This window comes from Schistocerca gregaria, chromosome 1 (assembly GCF_023897955.1).
Source record: "Schistocerca gregaria isolate iqSchGreg1 chromosome 1, iqSchGreg1.2, whole genome shotgun sequence".
NCBI lineage: Eukaryota > Metazoa > Arthropoda > Insecta > Orthoptera > Acrididae > Schistocerca > Schistocerca gregaria.
In genome coordinates, this window is record NC_064920.1 from 986,777,692 (window position 1) to 986,792,454 (window position 14,763).

General features: G+C 36.8%; 1 protein-coding gene across 2 annotated transcripts in view; it reads right to left on the minus strand.

The window, feature by feature from the left end:
- Window positions 1-4,954: 4,954 nt before the first annotated feature.
- LOC126277886 (beta-arrestin-1) overlaps window positions 4,955-14,763 on the minus strand; it is a 437,142-nt gene continuing 427,333 nt past the window's right edge. For both annotated transcript variants that reach the window (XM_049977439.1, XM_049977447.1), the window contains exons 11-13: window positions 10,338-10,424; window positions 9,173-9,325; window positions 4,955-8,316 (exon numbers count right to left, since the gene is read on the minus strand). In XM_049977439.1, the coding sequence (XP_049833396.1) occupies window positions 8,229-8,316; window positions 9,173-9,325; window positions 10,338-10,424 (328 nt within the window). In that variant the 3' untranslated portion in view covers window positions 4,955-8,228. The remainder of the gene's footprint in view (window positions 8,317-9,172; window positions 9,326-10,337; window positions 10,425-14,763) is intronic.

Below are 14,763 nucleotides of genomic sequence, written 5' to 3' on the forward strand. Positions count from 1 at the left end.
GCAAAATGGCTAAGCAGGGATGGATAGAGTACAAATTTAAGGACATAGAGGCACATAGCACTATGGGTAAGATAGATACTGCCTACAGGAAAATCAAAGAGAGCTTTCGAGAAAAGAGACCTACTTGTATGAGTATCAAGAGCTCAGATGGGAAACCAGTGATTAGTGTAGAGGGGCACGAAAGGGAAGCAGTGGTTGGGAAGGGAGTGCGACAGGGTTGTAGCCTATCTCCGATGTTGTTCAATCTATACATTGAGCAAGCAGTAATGGAAACAAAAGAAAAATTCAGAGTAGGAATTAAAATCCATGTAGAAGAAATAAAAACTCTCAGGTTTACCGATGACATTTTCATTTTAATTCTGTCAGACACATCAAAGGACCTGGAAGAGAGCTGCACGGATTGGACAGTGTCTTGAAAGGAAGATATAAGATGAGCATCAACGAAAGCAAAACAAGGATAATGGAATGTAGTCGAATTAAATCAGGTGATGCTGAGGGTATTAGATTAGGAAATGAGACAAAGTAGTACATGAATTTTGCTATTTGGGGAGCAAAATAACTGATGATGGTCAAGGTAGAGAGGATATAAAGTGTAGACTGGCTATGGCAAGGAAAGAGTTTCTGAAGAAGAGAAATTCCTTGGCATCGAGTATAAATTTAAGTGGCAGGAAGTCTTTTCTGAAAGTATTTGTATGGATTGTAGCCATGTAGGGAAGTGAAACACAGACAATAACTAGTTTAGACAAGAATAAAATAGAAAATGTGGTGCTACAGAAGAATGCTGAAGATTAGATGGGTGGATCAGTTAACTAATGAGGAGGTACTGAACAGAATTGAGGAGAAGACGAATTTGTGGCATGACTTGACCAGAACAAGAGATCGGTTGATAGGACTCATTCTAAGGCATCAAGGGATCACCAATTTAGTATTGGAGGGAAGTGTGGAGGGTAAAAGTCTTAGAGGGAGCCCAAGAGATGAATACACTAAGCAGATTCAGAAGGATGATGGTTTGCAGTAGTTATTCACAGATGAAGATGCTTGCACAGGATAGAGTAGTACGGAGAGCTGCATCAAACAATTCTCTGGACTGAAGACGACGACGACGATAGGGTTAGAGCACTACTACAGAATCTGAATTTTCAATAACAGCAAACAAGTCTCAGAAAGATAGAGGGAGGAAGGGAGGAAGGAAGGAAGGAAGGAAGGAAGGAAGGAGTGGACAAAGGAAGGGGAGGGGGAGATGGACAGATACAGGGGAGAGGAGGAGATTAGGACTTCTGTCCAGTTCCCATACATATTAGAAATATGTGCTTTCTCTTTTCTGCATTTTCCATTTAAGCAGACTGAGCCACAGCCAAGCTTGGCCGGGTAGTAGTAGTATTATACAGAATCCAAACAGCCAGCTTTTTCATAAACTATTTGTCAGAAAGCTCACTGCAGGTTTTACAACCAGCAGGTTGCTTAACATACATGAGCCATAGCCAATGTTGTTATCCAGAACCAACTGTTCTGCAACTGTGTTTTAAGGGTGCACAGTTTTCTTCTCAGGGCACAAGTGAATGAGTGGTGCCAGACATTAGCCGCAATGCATACATGTGTGTAGACATGGAACAGGGAATGTGTAGTAAATAATAAAAAATTTCAGTTGATTTGCTGTAACTGTACTTCTGTATAAAATAACTTACATTAATTTTTATTTACAAAATATGCTAAATTTATTCACATGTCACGTTTACATCTTACCCTTCTTTTTAAAATAATCATATTAAAAAGGACCATAACATGGCAGTTGAAATCAAATGATGAAAGTCTTTTCAAAGTTACAATTTTTTGCATACTGGGAGCTTTTAAGTTCAGTTATTATAGTGCAATCATGAGCAGTGAAATTTTGTTTTTAACACTTTCACAAAATAATTACGATACATAAATGCATAATTTAGCTACAGAATTTACCAAAAAGAAAAGATGTAAGATAACTTATCACCCTCATAATAAGAAATATATTTTACCTGAATGGACATTCACTCAAGTATTAAACAGAACACTAACAATTTCATTACATTATACAAATGTAAGAGGACTAACAAATCTGAGTGATCAATAATCCTGCACTTCTATATACACACATGCACACACAACAAAAATACAGACACATAAACTTGCAACTATCGAACACTATGATTATACTTATGACATTTAATGTGTTTATCCAACACAACATGTGATAATGCTGTCACTGGTACTTAGCAGTCACTTTCATTAAATAGGAACAACACACACAATGTAAAAATTTCAGGATAAATATCCTTAAAAAACATCAAGTTTCATTGTTAATACATTTTGCATTTTATATAATTAACTGGAAAACTACGAACATAATATTTTTTTTTCAGAACATTGTTTCAGTTAGTTGCTTTGAGGTATGAATAAACCCGACCCAAATCATATTACACTTTGGCATGGCAGCCACAAGGGTAGCTATACATACACGCTAACACATTTAAAATACGTGAGATGATATAAGTGTGACACAAACATACAACCATTCATTCTATCATAAGCACAAGATAAACAAAAGACTTTGAGCACTTGAAATATAACTTATGCTAAATCATTAACAAGGGATGCTACAAAATACAAAACTGCAAATTGTGCTACTAAAAAAATGGAATAAATAACATGGCAAATGCCTCAGGATTAAATCATTTACACGAAATGCAAAACAATATTTCTTTGGTTGTTAGTTTAAAATGTTTACAAACATCAAAATATACATGTGTAGGCATAAAAGTAAAAAGTATAAATTAAGAATGTTGCAGCCTTATGAAACTTGTTGCAGAGAATGTCAATTCAAACAAATATTCCTTTAGAAATGAAGTATTTAACTGTATGACCACTAAGAGATAACTTCATAGTGGCTTTTTGGTAACATTTTTGAAATCATATTCTAACTCTCTCCAAATAAAAAAAGTTAAGAGAAACCCACACTTTCATAACAAAATATCTCTGTATTTGTTCCTAATTAAGTGTATAAAGTATTATAAAACTGTACCAAAAATATATTGTGAAAACTGTGGCTATGATTCAGCCCATTAAAAATTAATAGAAAAAGGAAGAATTACCATCAAAAGCACATTGCTCAGAACCTTATGTCTTCAAAATTGTGTGTGTTCTGTCTATCAGAAATCACTATCTTCATTCACATACAATAAGGCAAGAAGGCATACAAACCATAAAAGCCTTAAGAATACAACAGAATCTGTCCAATAATGGACAGAAACAACAACAGGTTAAATAAGCAATGGCAGAGAATGAAATTCATGCACTGACTAAGTAGGTAGGTACATTGTTCTAAACTGTGGTGTTAAAAGAACACTTGTCATTATCCTTCCATACACTGTATCACATCAAATAAGCCTTAGAACAGAAATAAAAGAATCCAAGAATGCTCCATTCATAGTTTCATGAGATACAAAGGAAAGTAGGAAGGTTGCAACTCCCAGTTATTGTTGTTATGTTTCCCAATATTCAGGAATTACTTCAGCAGGTAATGGCAATACTTCATACAGAAATCCACCATCCTTAAACTTAAAGCTTTGCAAGTTATTTTTATTGGACACTAATAACAAACAAAATGTAACTGACAACAGTATTATAAAAACTTTAAACGATGCCATACTAGCTGATTGAAGAGAGATGACACTACTACTATAACCTTCCAACTTATTAATCCAACATATCACACTGCCCAACAAAGTAATTAAATAGCAAGAATGGCCGACTTCATTGATCTGCTTACAAAGTTGTAGAAGTTGTCACAAAATTGTATGACTTAATCTAATAAAATTAATACATATCTGATATTTCACGAAGACAGGCAAGTTTCTTGGCAGAATGCGCTTTGCAAAATATGGAGAAATTGGCGCCCGCGCACGCGCATGCGCGCGCGCACACACACACACACACACACACACACACACACACACACACACACACACACACACACACACACACACACACCACTAGAATTAGTTCAAGTGTTGAAGGTCATTCAACAGCAGCTGAGTAGAATGTAATGAAGCAAATGATTAGCACCAGACAGTAAAGGGACAATAAAGCCATAAATAACTAGACTATACTTAAGCTTATCAAGGGAAGCAGGATATACAATAGAGGTTAAGGATGATACACTAAACCAGCTGGACATGAAATTAAATTGGCCTACTTGAGGAAAGACCATCTGAGTTACAAACAGTTATGGAAAGTACAGCAACTACATTAGAAGAGTGAGTGAAAATTCACAAGTGGACAAAATCTGTTTAACAGCAGACTTTTCACTTCAATGCAAAATTTTCCGTCACCTCACTATTAAAGGTAATGCGAGAAGATAATTGTCAAAGTTAGCACATGGTCAGAGATTCCAAGACTTACCAAGCGGGAAAGCGCCGGCAGACAGGCACATGAACAAAACACACAAACACACACACAGAATTTCGAGCTTTCGCAACTGGCAGTTGCTTCGTCAGGAAAGAGGGAAGGAGAGGGAAAAAATGAAAGGATGTGGGTTTTAAGGGAGAGGGTAAGGAGTCATTCCAATCCCGGGAGCGGAAAGACTTCCCTTAGGGGAAAAAAAGGACAGGTGTACACTCGCGCACACACACACACACACACACACACACACACACACACACACACACACACACAGCTGCTTGTGTCTGTGTATGTGCGGATGGATATGTGTGTGTGTGTGTGTGTGTGTGTGCGCGAGTGTACACCTGTCCTTTTTTTCCCCTAAGGGAAGTCTTTCCGCTCCCGGGATTGGAATGACTCCTTACCCTCTCCCTTAAAACCCACATCCTTTCATTTTTTCCCTCTCCTTCCCTCTTTCCTGACGAAGCAACTACCAGTTGCGAAAGCTCGAAATTCTGTGTGTGTGTTTGTGTGTTTTGTTCATGTGCCTGTCTGCCGGCACTTTCCCGCTTGGTAAGTCTTGGAATCTCTGTTTTTAATATATTTTTCCCATGTGGAAGTTTCTTTCTGTTTTATTTAGCACATGGTCAGTCTGACATGATACTTTCAAACTGCTGAACATGGGCATAGGTAGAAAAATTGAGAGGGAAATTATAAATGTGGTGGGCAAAGTTAGTTCGAATTCTAAAGGGCCTAGCAGAGCAATTTTGACACTATGCTTAGTAATGGAAGGAGGCCTAAAAGAGGATGACGAAAAAGAGAAAGGAACTAAGTTTTCAGATTTAACATCCTGTCAACAAGGTGGTCATTAGAAACTGAACACAAGCTGAGATAGAGCAAGTATAGAGAAGATGAAACCATCTCAAGATTCACCTTATGCAATTTAAGACAGCTACATAATGGCATATAAGAATTTAGCCTCCCCCCCCCCCCCCCCCTGCCACCACCACCTCCAATAAATGAATGCTAAACCTCTATGCTGCCAGCTGCATCCTTGCTTTCAGCAAAGAAACAGAAAAGTCCGGACACTTTCACAGCATTGTATTTGTGAACTTAGAAAAATTTTCAGCAGTGTAGGATTGCAACTAACCAATGAAAGAGATTCAAGATAAATTGACTATTAGAATAGGGAGGGAGACATAGGAGAATTACTGCACAAATAGACAGTCAGCCAGATGATAACCAGCAAAAAAGAAACAAAGCATTTGATATGTGATCACATAAAATGAACATGTAGTAGACAGCGTATGAGCGAAAAGAATATATCAAAAAATTCCTACCAAGGGTAAGGAATAGGCTAGTGGGACTTCCAGGAACAACCATCTTAAACAGTAGGAGGGGATGGGGAAGGCTTAGTGGCATACATCTGGGGGAGGGGGGGAGGGGGGGGGGGAACTGCAAACCTCAAGACAATTAGTCTAAAACAGTGGAACGAAGTACAGCCTACTTTTCTTTGATAGCCTCACAGTGTATCACTTTTTGTGTGAAACTACTTCTACATTCCATATATACGAAGTTTCCATGGTGTTTGTGCTACAAATATTACATAACACTGTGCTCATATTTCAATGTATACAACTAGAACTAATTTCACACTCTCTCATACTGTAGTAGAAACCATTTTTTTCCAAAGCATTCTAAGTTGATCACGGAGTGTGAAGTCTCTCCTTGTACGATTTACAAATGTAACCCAGTCATGGTAAAAACATTAACCACAATGGATTATATTATTTTTTTTCCTTTTTTTTTCTTTAATAAAACGAAACCTCACTGAGCAATTGGTTTTTCTTTGTTTCAAATCAGAAGCTATTTCACATGTTATCAACAGATATCCACAGGTCTCCAATGAAACCCTGTCATGGCACAGAGGGATGTTTATAATACATTAATTTGAGAGTTTAGTATTGCCTGTGATGACCCTGGAAGCTTTTATCTGCACTTAAAGGATTTTCTCAGTTGCAGTTGGCTTACTCTTATCTCTTTTTTTTTTTTTAGGAGTTACATTTACATGAACAATGTATAAATGGTTACATTTTTTTCTGTTCAGCAAAAATGTTGCAGCACTGTTATGGTGAAAGCAGTCCACAAGGATGACACTTTGGTAAAGACTGATGAGCATATTGTTTTCACAAGTCACAAATGTTTACATGTTAATGGATGACAAGTCATGTTCTGGAAATTTGTTAACTACCAAAAAGAGACAGAAACATTGATTCAGTTTGTTAATTTTCTCGATAAACAATGACTGACCACTGAAAATAAGACAGCATTAACTAGACTGTGTTGGGGCTCCGGTCAGTGAATTTTAAAAAACTCTGGGAATGAGGATGATTGTTGCCAACATTGTCCATTGACTTTGAATGACCAGCCAAAAATGGCATAATTTTCGTGCCACACCTATCTGACCTAGTTTTGTGCACTTACTTGTTGTTTCCATGTATGAAAAGGCAACAATATAATGACGTAATAGAGTCAAAGTTCATCATCATCATCGTCATCGTCGTCGTCGTAGAACAAATAATATAATTTTTGTGAGATTATGGACTGCTATACATAGTTCCAGAAGAAATGCACTAAAATGTATCGAACAGGAGAGTCAAATAAATATTACAGGAAAAAAGTGACATCCCACAAAGAATGTGATTAATTAAGATATTTACTGAGATATAAAATTTAGGAAACATACAAATATGCCAACTGGGAGAGAGAATTTTTGTGCCTCAACCAAGAGAGCTGACCACGAAAAACAACATTTTCCAGATGAAAAATAAGCTTTTTTTTATAGAAGTCACAAATATTCTTTAAAGTAAACACTTCCTCACACCATGGTGGGGCTACACTATTACAGTGTAACATAAGCTTGTGCATGTGAGTGAGGGTTTTTTTTTCTTTAGTTTTTGGAAAAAAGATAATATCGCTAAATACTACATTAAATGGTTTTCTCATGGCAAAATTTAAGGAACCAATATTCAATAACAACTGATAAACATTTCTACAGTTTCTTTTACACTCAAAAGTACATACAATAACAAAAAGAAATTGATTTCTGGTGACTGGATTAAAGAGGAACACAATCTATAGCAATACACAATCATCTCTACAGACTATCATGTACTGGCCTATGTGCACAGGCAAACAAGGTATTACATTATTGCAGGATTGCAGGCTATAAGCAACTGGATCATTATTCCATTTTAAATTAAGTCTTTACCTACAGGATAAGAAACAACAACAGAATCTTGTCTATGGTTAAAAACTGTACAAACGGCAAGTATCTTACAGTCCTTATCTCCTGACTAGGTCAACATGTGAGTGAGTGAGTGAGTGAGTGAGTGAGAGTGTTCACTAAAAATACCAATTAAAATGCTCAGACTGATGACATGTAACTAAAATAATGTGTAGCAATATAAGGTAACAGTAGAATACGGTAAAGTGAGTGTTGTATTACTATACAATACAAAAAATATCAAAATGAAAATGGCTATGTTGTTATTCAGTACTAATCACTTAACACCAGAAAATGCCACCCCGCCTTACACGTATGCCATTATCACTTCCTCTATTGTCTGAAACCTCTGGTTACCTCAAGAAGCATATAAATTACAAGTTAAACCCCAGAGCTTCAAATGGGAGTTGCAACCTTCAAGTTAAAAGGATTCACTGCTGTGATTATTGCAGTGTCACTTATTACTCCACACAAAGTAATTTCTGTGCACAATGAAGAAGCAAAGTGTTTTTTTTTCCAACGATGACCATTTTTAAGCATCTGTTTCTGCACCTTTCAATCGCAGTCTTGCAAAATCTTCAAAGATTATATCATCATCTTGATCAGGGCATATTCCTTCCCTGTGAAAATAATGAGCAAATAACAGTTCAAATCATAACTATTTAACAATACAAGCAGTCAATTATAAAGTAAAACTCAAGTTATGTAACTTTTCGTTTAGATTTATGACAAAGCAGTTTGCTACTACAAGGACCACATAATTATTTCTGTAATTCATAATTTCTAATTTCATCTCATAATCTAATATAAAGAAGCAACTGATTTTGATACACAGTATAGGACTCTGATCAACATATTTAAGATAGTAATGGGAGAAAGGATGGAAAATGACAGGACAGATACAGGAGAATTGAAGCTCTCTATTAAAAGCAAAAATATAACAGTAACACACAACTAGAATGTTACTGCTTAGTCTCCCTATTCAAAATTAATACTAATACATATACAAGGTTTAATCAATACCCACCGCATAAATAACGAAAATTCTCACTGACACAGCAGCCAGGAGGCACAAGAGGTAGTGTGTGTGTGGTGGTGGTGGTGGTGGTGGTGGTGGTGGGGGGGGGGAGGGGGGGGGGGGTAGGTAGGTAGGGAGGAGGGCACGCATGCACATGCATGCATCCATTTGGAAAGCATTTCCACTGATCAGCATGGCTACCATATGCCTCAAAATTTCTCCTGTAGTTCAACAAACAATAACACTCATGTTCTCTTTCAGGTTTTTAAAAAATATGTTTATGAGGACTACAAAACAAAAAAAAAGAAGGGGATGCATTTTCAAGCAGACCAAGTCCGCATTTGCCTTAATAGATTCAAGCAAACCACAGAAAATCTAAATCTGTATAATGGGCGGACATAAGAATGGCCCATTGGTGTAATTGTGCAACAAAACAAAGACCATAACGAAATACTTACGTATCAAGTTGGATAAGGTTTGTGTCAACAGGCACAACATCTTCACCACCTTCCTTTACTGCATGTGATGGAGATGGCCGAGCTGTAGATGGTGCTGGCTCTTCTTCAGGTTTAGGATGCATCAGAATAAACGGCAGCTCGGCAATCAAGTCTCTGAAATTGAAATTTACAAAGTATATCCCATAACTGTAATGCTGCCACCTTCCCACCTGACACACACACACACACACACACACACACACACACACACACACACCCTACAACAACAACGGCTGTTTAATAATTGGTACTGCCTCAGTTTTGCGATTCATTGTAAGCATTAATCTCCATTTCATCATTGCCTAAGAGTGTCACCTGTATCTCTCCCACAACTAACAACTCCTCGTTGCCCAATCCCTCTTTTTGTCCCTCATCTGGCTGCAGCAGTGAGAGTGCACTTACAGAAGACAAATCCTCTTAACCTGCAGCAAAAATCTGTTACCAGTAATAAAATAAATTACTTATATTTCAGCAGCAAACTAAGTATACCATAAGAGGAAGACCTATCACATGAAATTTATTTAAGCAGATATCAGACCAGGGTCTTTGGAGAATTATTTGAAGTAAAATAAAACTCCAGACACCAAAAAAATATCTTGCATTTTTTCATTAAGAAAATGTAAATCTAGTTCTGAACAGCAATATCTACTCTTATTTTAATACGCTGTAACAACAACCAAATGTTGACTATGTTAGTTTTACATTACCATAAAATTTTCTGTAGATCTGAGGAATTTAAGGAACAAGTGATCAGCACAAATAACAGTGATAAGAGGTTATTAACAATTTGTTTATTACATTAAAACAATACAGCTGAAATTTATAGTAATGGAAAGTTTAAAAAAGATGCTTAACAATTTTAAGAATTACAAAAAAGGGGAAAGTGTAAAGAAAATCAAGAAAAGGAAAGCAGTTAATATCTTATTATAAACACAAGAAAATTCAGTTCTTCAGTATTACAATGACAAATTACAGGTACAGGAAACAGCACAGACTTAAGAAGCATTGCTAGTAACAAAATGAATTGAGGATTATATACAAACCAGCTTAGAACATAAGGGTGAGAGTAAGAAGCAGAAGGAAGGAATAAATGAAATTTTGAACTTTAATTTAACATTCAACGTACCCTCCAAGTGCACCCAGACAGAGCTTCACTTTGACCTTGTACTGCACAATTATTCCAAGATTCTCTCTTTGGGAAGGATCTGCAACTCTGCAATTAATGAAGGATCCTCTATTAATGATACTACCGAAACAATCTTAGTGTAGTACATAACTGTAGTAAAATAAACCAGCAACTCATCTTTTAGTTCCACATATGATCACTGAATAACATAGTGAGGAACACTGAAATTATGTGACCAGATATGAACTGAACAACAATTGAGGTTTACGAAAGATTAACATTTTTTGAAAAAATGATCTCTGTCCTCAATCTTTACCATGGATAATACAGTCTTTCTAAAATATTTACAATGCTCACCACATCTTTAGCAATTTTTGGCATTATCTGTTAAAAAACCAAATTAATTTTTACTACAAGGTCCATTGAGCAGACTAGCATCATTCTTACTGCATTCAAAAACTCCATGCATCACATAAACATGGAAAATTAGCAAAACAATTTTAATACCAAGCAGCAACATGCAAGAAAAGAAGCAGTAATCCAAACAACAATTAAACAAAATGATTTCAAAAACAACAGTTGAAACTCAGTTTTAATGAGAACAACCTAATAAGAATTATACAGTCTATACAGGCAAAGACATTCCTATATTACTGAGCCAACATGGCTGCAGATTCATTGGAAGACTGTGTCAAAACTAATGACATTCCTATAAATGTACATTACTTTGAAAATTTAACAGCAATGTCCTCAATGAAAACTTTCTTAAAAATATCCTGAGGTCCGTTGTAAATTGTTTCTTTTGATAGTACATCTTTAGTGATGGACACATTTGATTTTTACTAACTTGATCAAAATGAATTTCAAACTGGCGACAATACTGGAAGATTTCTCACAGACTGGTGTGTTTTTACACAGTAACAACAAATGCTGACACTTAAAAAAAACACTCAAGCAACCAACACACCCATACGGACACATACCTAATCTGATAGTGAAAATGGAACTTTTTTTGTACAAGGACTGTTCTCTAATTCTTTTCTGCTGTATAAATAAGTCTTACAGAGAAAATACTTCACATTTTTTTTTATTCAACCAGATGAACAATGTTCTTCAATCACATTCATTATTTTGTTTCACAGAATTATTTATACTTAGTCAGCTTATGTGGAGTACAGCTCTGAACTACACAGGTGCTGAATATAATACTGTCCAAAACAATGGGGTTAGTTCATTTTGTTTCATGGCACAAAAACAAATAAGGTCATAGACGCCCATGTTAGAAACTTAGACCACTACAACAAAAAAGAGTTAAAAGCGACTACACGTTATGCCCAATTGACAGAAAGAAAGAGCTAAGAACAAGGACTTCCTCTTGGAGAAGAGTACACAAAAAAACGCTGCATAGAAATGGATATCCCAAACTAAAGATTAAATGTCCTACTCTTAATCTTCTGACCCTACAAACTGCAGTCTATTTTTGGCCTCATCAAGGAGCCTCTTGCACAGTTTTCCGTCTTCGGCATCATCTTTTCTTACTCCCAGTACCTAGAGATCCTTGGCGACCTGGTCTCTCCATCTCATTTTCAGTCTGCCTAAAGTTCTTCAGCCTTCTGTTTTATTCCACGAGTCATCTCTCAGTAAAGATCCCTGCTCTCTTTTATAGATGTGGCTGGTCCATCTTAGTCTTCTTTTCTTGGCTCCCACAACTAAATCCGGCTCACTGTACAGCTCCCTGTTCTTTCTATCTTCACCATTCTCCTCCCTCATACATTAGTCCAAATATCTTTTGCAGGATTTCATTTTCAAAAACTTATCTCTCTCCCCCTGTATTTATCTCTCCCCCCCCCCTGTATTTATCTCCCCCCCCCTGTATTTATCTCTCCCCCCCCCCCCTGTATTTATCTCTCCCCCTGTATTTATCTCTCTCCCCCTGTATTTATCTACTTTCCATATTTTACCCCATATAGTAATACTAGTCTGACTACAGTTTTATATATTTTTACTTTGGTTCCTCCTAAAAAAATTTTAAATGACGGTAGTTTGTTGAGTGTGTATGATGCAGAGAGTGTATGCAGCTTTTGATCCTCGCCTCGGTCTCTTGCTTCTCATTGTTTTCGTTGTTAACTACTACACCCAGATATTTAAACTCACCTACTTCTTCGAAAGTATGGTTATCCATCTACAGTGTTTCCCATCTTTTTGTTCTGTACTTTCATTTTAACCTCATGAATATTTTTTCTCATCATTTACTTCTAATCCAGCTTCCTTTCCTTTTTGAAAGTCTTTTTGCTAGTATTTTAAGGTGACCAAGATATTCAGAGATTAGCACTACGCCATATGAAAAGACGAGTAAATTTATTTTTGTTCCCATTTTAATTTCCTCTTCTGCTTCACTTGCTGCGTGTAACGCTTCTTGTATTACAATGATGAATGAGAGGGGTGATATTCCATCTCCTAGCCTGATTCCTGTTTTTATGTTAAAGGCCTTGAAATATTCTCCATCCATTTCCACTACACTTTTTGAGACTTTCAGTGTCACTTTCAAAAGATTTATAATGTTCTTCGGTATTCCGAATCTCTGCATTTTCTCTCACAACTTATCTCTGCATATAGTATCACAGCTTTCTTAAAATCAACAACCTGTATTGCCATTGTTTTGTTGTACTTCCAATATTTGGATATGCCCTCTCGGTATTAATATATGGTCAGTGGTTGAATGATTCTTCATAAATCCCATTTGTTTCACATTTATTCTCTCTTTTAAATATGGTTCTAATTTTGTCTGGAAGATATTTGAGAACACTTTATATGTATTGCTAATTAATGAGATGCCCCTGTAGTTCCTGCACCGTTGTTTGTCATCCTTTTTATGAACTGGTATTTTTATCACTTCTGTCCACTCCTGTGGCATTCTTTCTTCATTCCAGATGTTTGTAAGAACTTTGTGCATTTGTTTTGCAATTTTTATTCCTCCCTTCCTGAACAATTCAGCTGTTATATGCCATCTCTTCCTAGAGCTTTGTGTTTTTGAGTATTTTGATTGGGTCTATTGTCTTTCATTGGCGGTGGTTCCACGAAGGGATCTACCTTCTGATGATCATGTTGTTGCTCCATTTCTTCACTTCCATATTCAAAATTTAGAAGCTCCTCAAAATATTCCCTCCAAATTTCTATACCTTGGATCCTTCCAGTTCTGCATTGCCACTTATCTCTGATGCCACATATCTGTGGCATGTATTTTTTTCTGAAAAATGTAACTGATCTGTAAAAACCTCTTTCATCCCCAGCCCTTTTATCCTTCTTTGGTCTTTTGATTACACTACCCACATATTCTCTCTCATTCCTTTTGAGAAGACTTTTAGTTTCTCTATTAACATTTTCAGATGCTGCTTTACTTTCATTGGAATCCTCTTGTAGGTGTTTTCCTTTGTCACTCTTCCTTCTGAAAATCTCAGATTTTTCTTCCTTCGTTTTCTTTATCCACGTACTTACTTCTAGTACCACTTCTTCCACATTTATTTTTATCATTTCCTAGTGGTCTTCAATGCAAGGTTGCCTTCCCTTGTTAGAACATCAAATTTGTCTATGTCAATGCTGTGGTCTTTTATGCTGTGTTGCCCAGTATACGGCATGGCCTGAAATGAGGTGAGAGCTCTGCTGTAAATACTGAGCAGTGTTCCTGAAGCTGATACCAAAAATTCCAATGATGAAGGCATAGCCGACACCACAGCCAGGCTCAGAGACACGAGCGTACCCAAAGGTACTATCACTACGTTCTGTGTGAAGGCTGAGAAACTTGCACCAATAGATCAAATCTGGAGTAGTTTTCTCAGGAACAGTGAGTCCAGGGCAATCGAGTGCTTGGCATTGTTCCCACCTTGATGTGTCTATGGCTAACAGGGGATATCATTTATATATACATGGCAAATAAGAATGAAACCTTGACAAATCAGAAACCACAGCTCAACTGACATCAAGCAGAAAACTCCTATGGATGAGCTTATTCATGCTTTGGCTGCCAATGGTTGCATCACAGCAGTGTATTGACCGTTTGGAGCTTGACATCACGTGTCACATAGTAAATGGCCCTTGGTGACCAAGTCCAGACTCACCACAAGTAGGTCACTTCTTGGAAAAATGTGACCCACTTTCAAGTCAAGACAATGCCATTTTCTCCTTATGTTTCTTCCTTTTTTCCTTCCTTTATTCTTTTTCTCTCTTGAAAATACAATAGCAATGGGGTGAATGTTTTGGGCAACACACATAGTATCCTAGTCCTGAAGGAGATACTGACTGCAGATGTGCAGAGTTCACCTGACTATTTAGGGGTCTAGTCTCTGTAGAGGCTTAATAGTACTGCTGCGCAACTCTAAAGCGGAAACCCTAGGAGTTTGGGCTACACAATGGTAGTCATATTTATGTC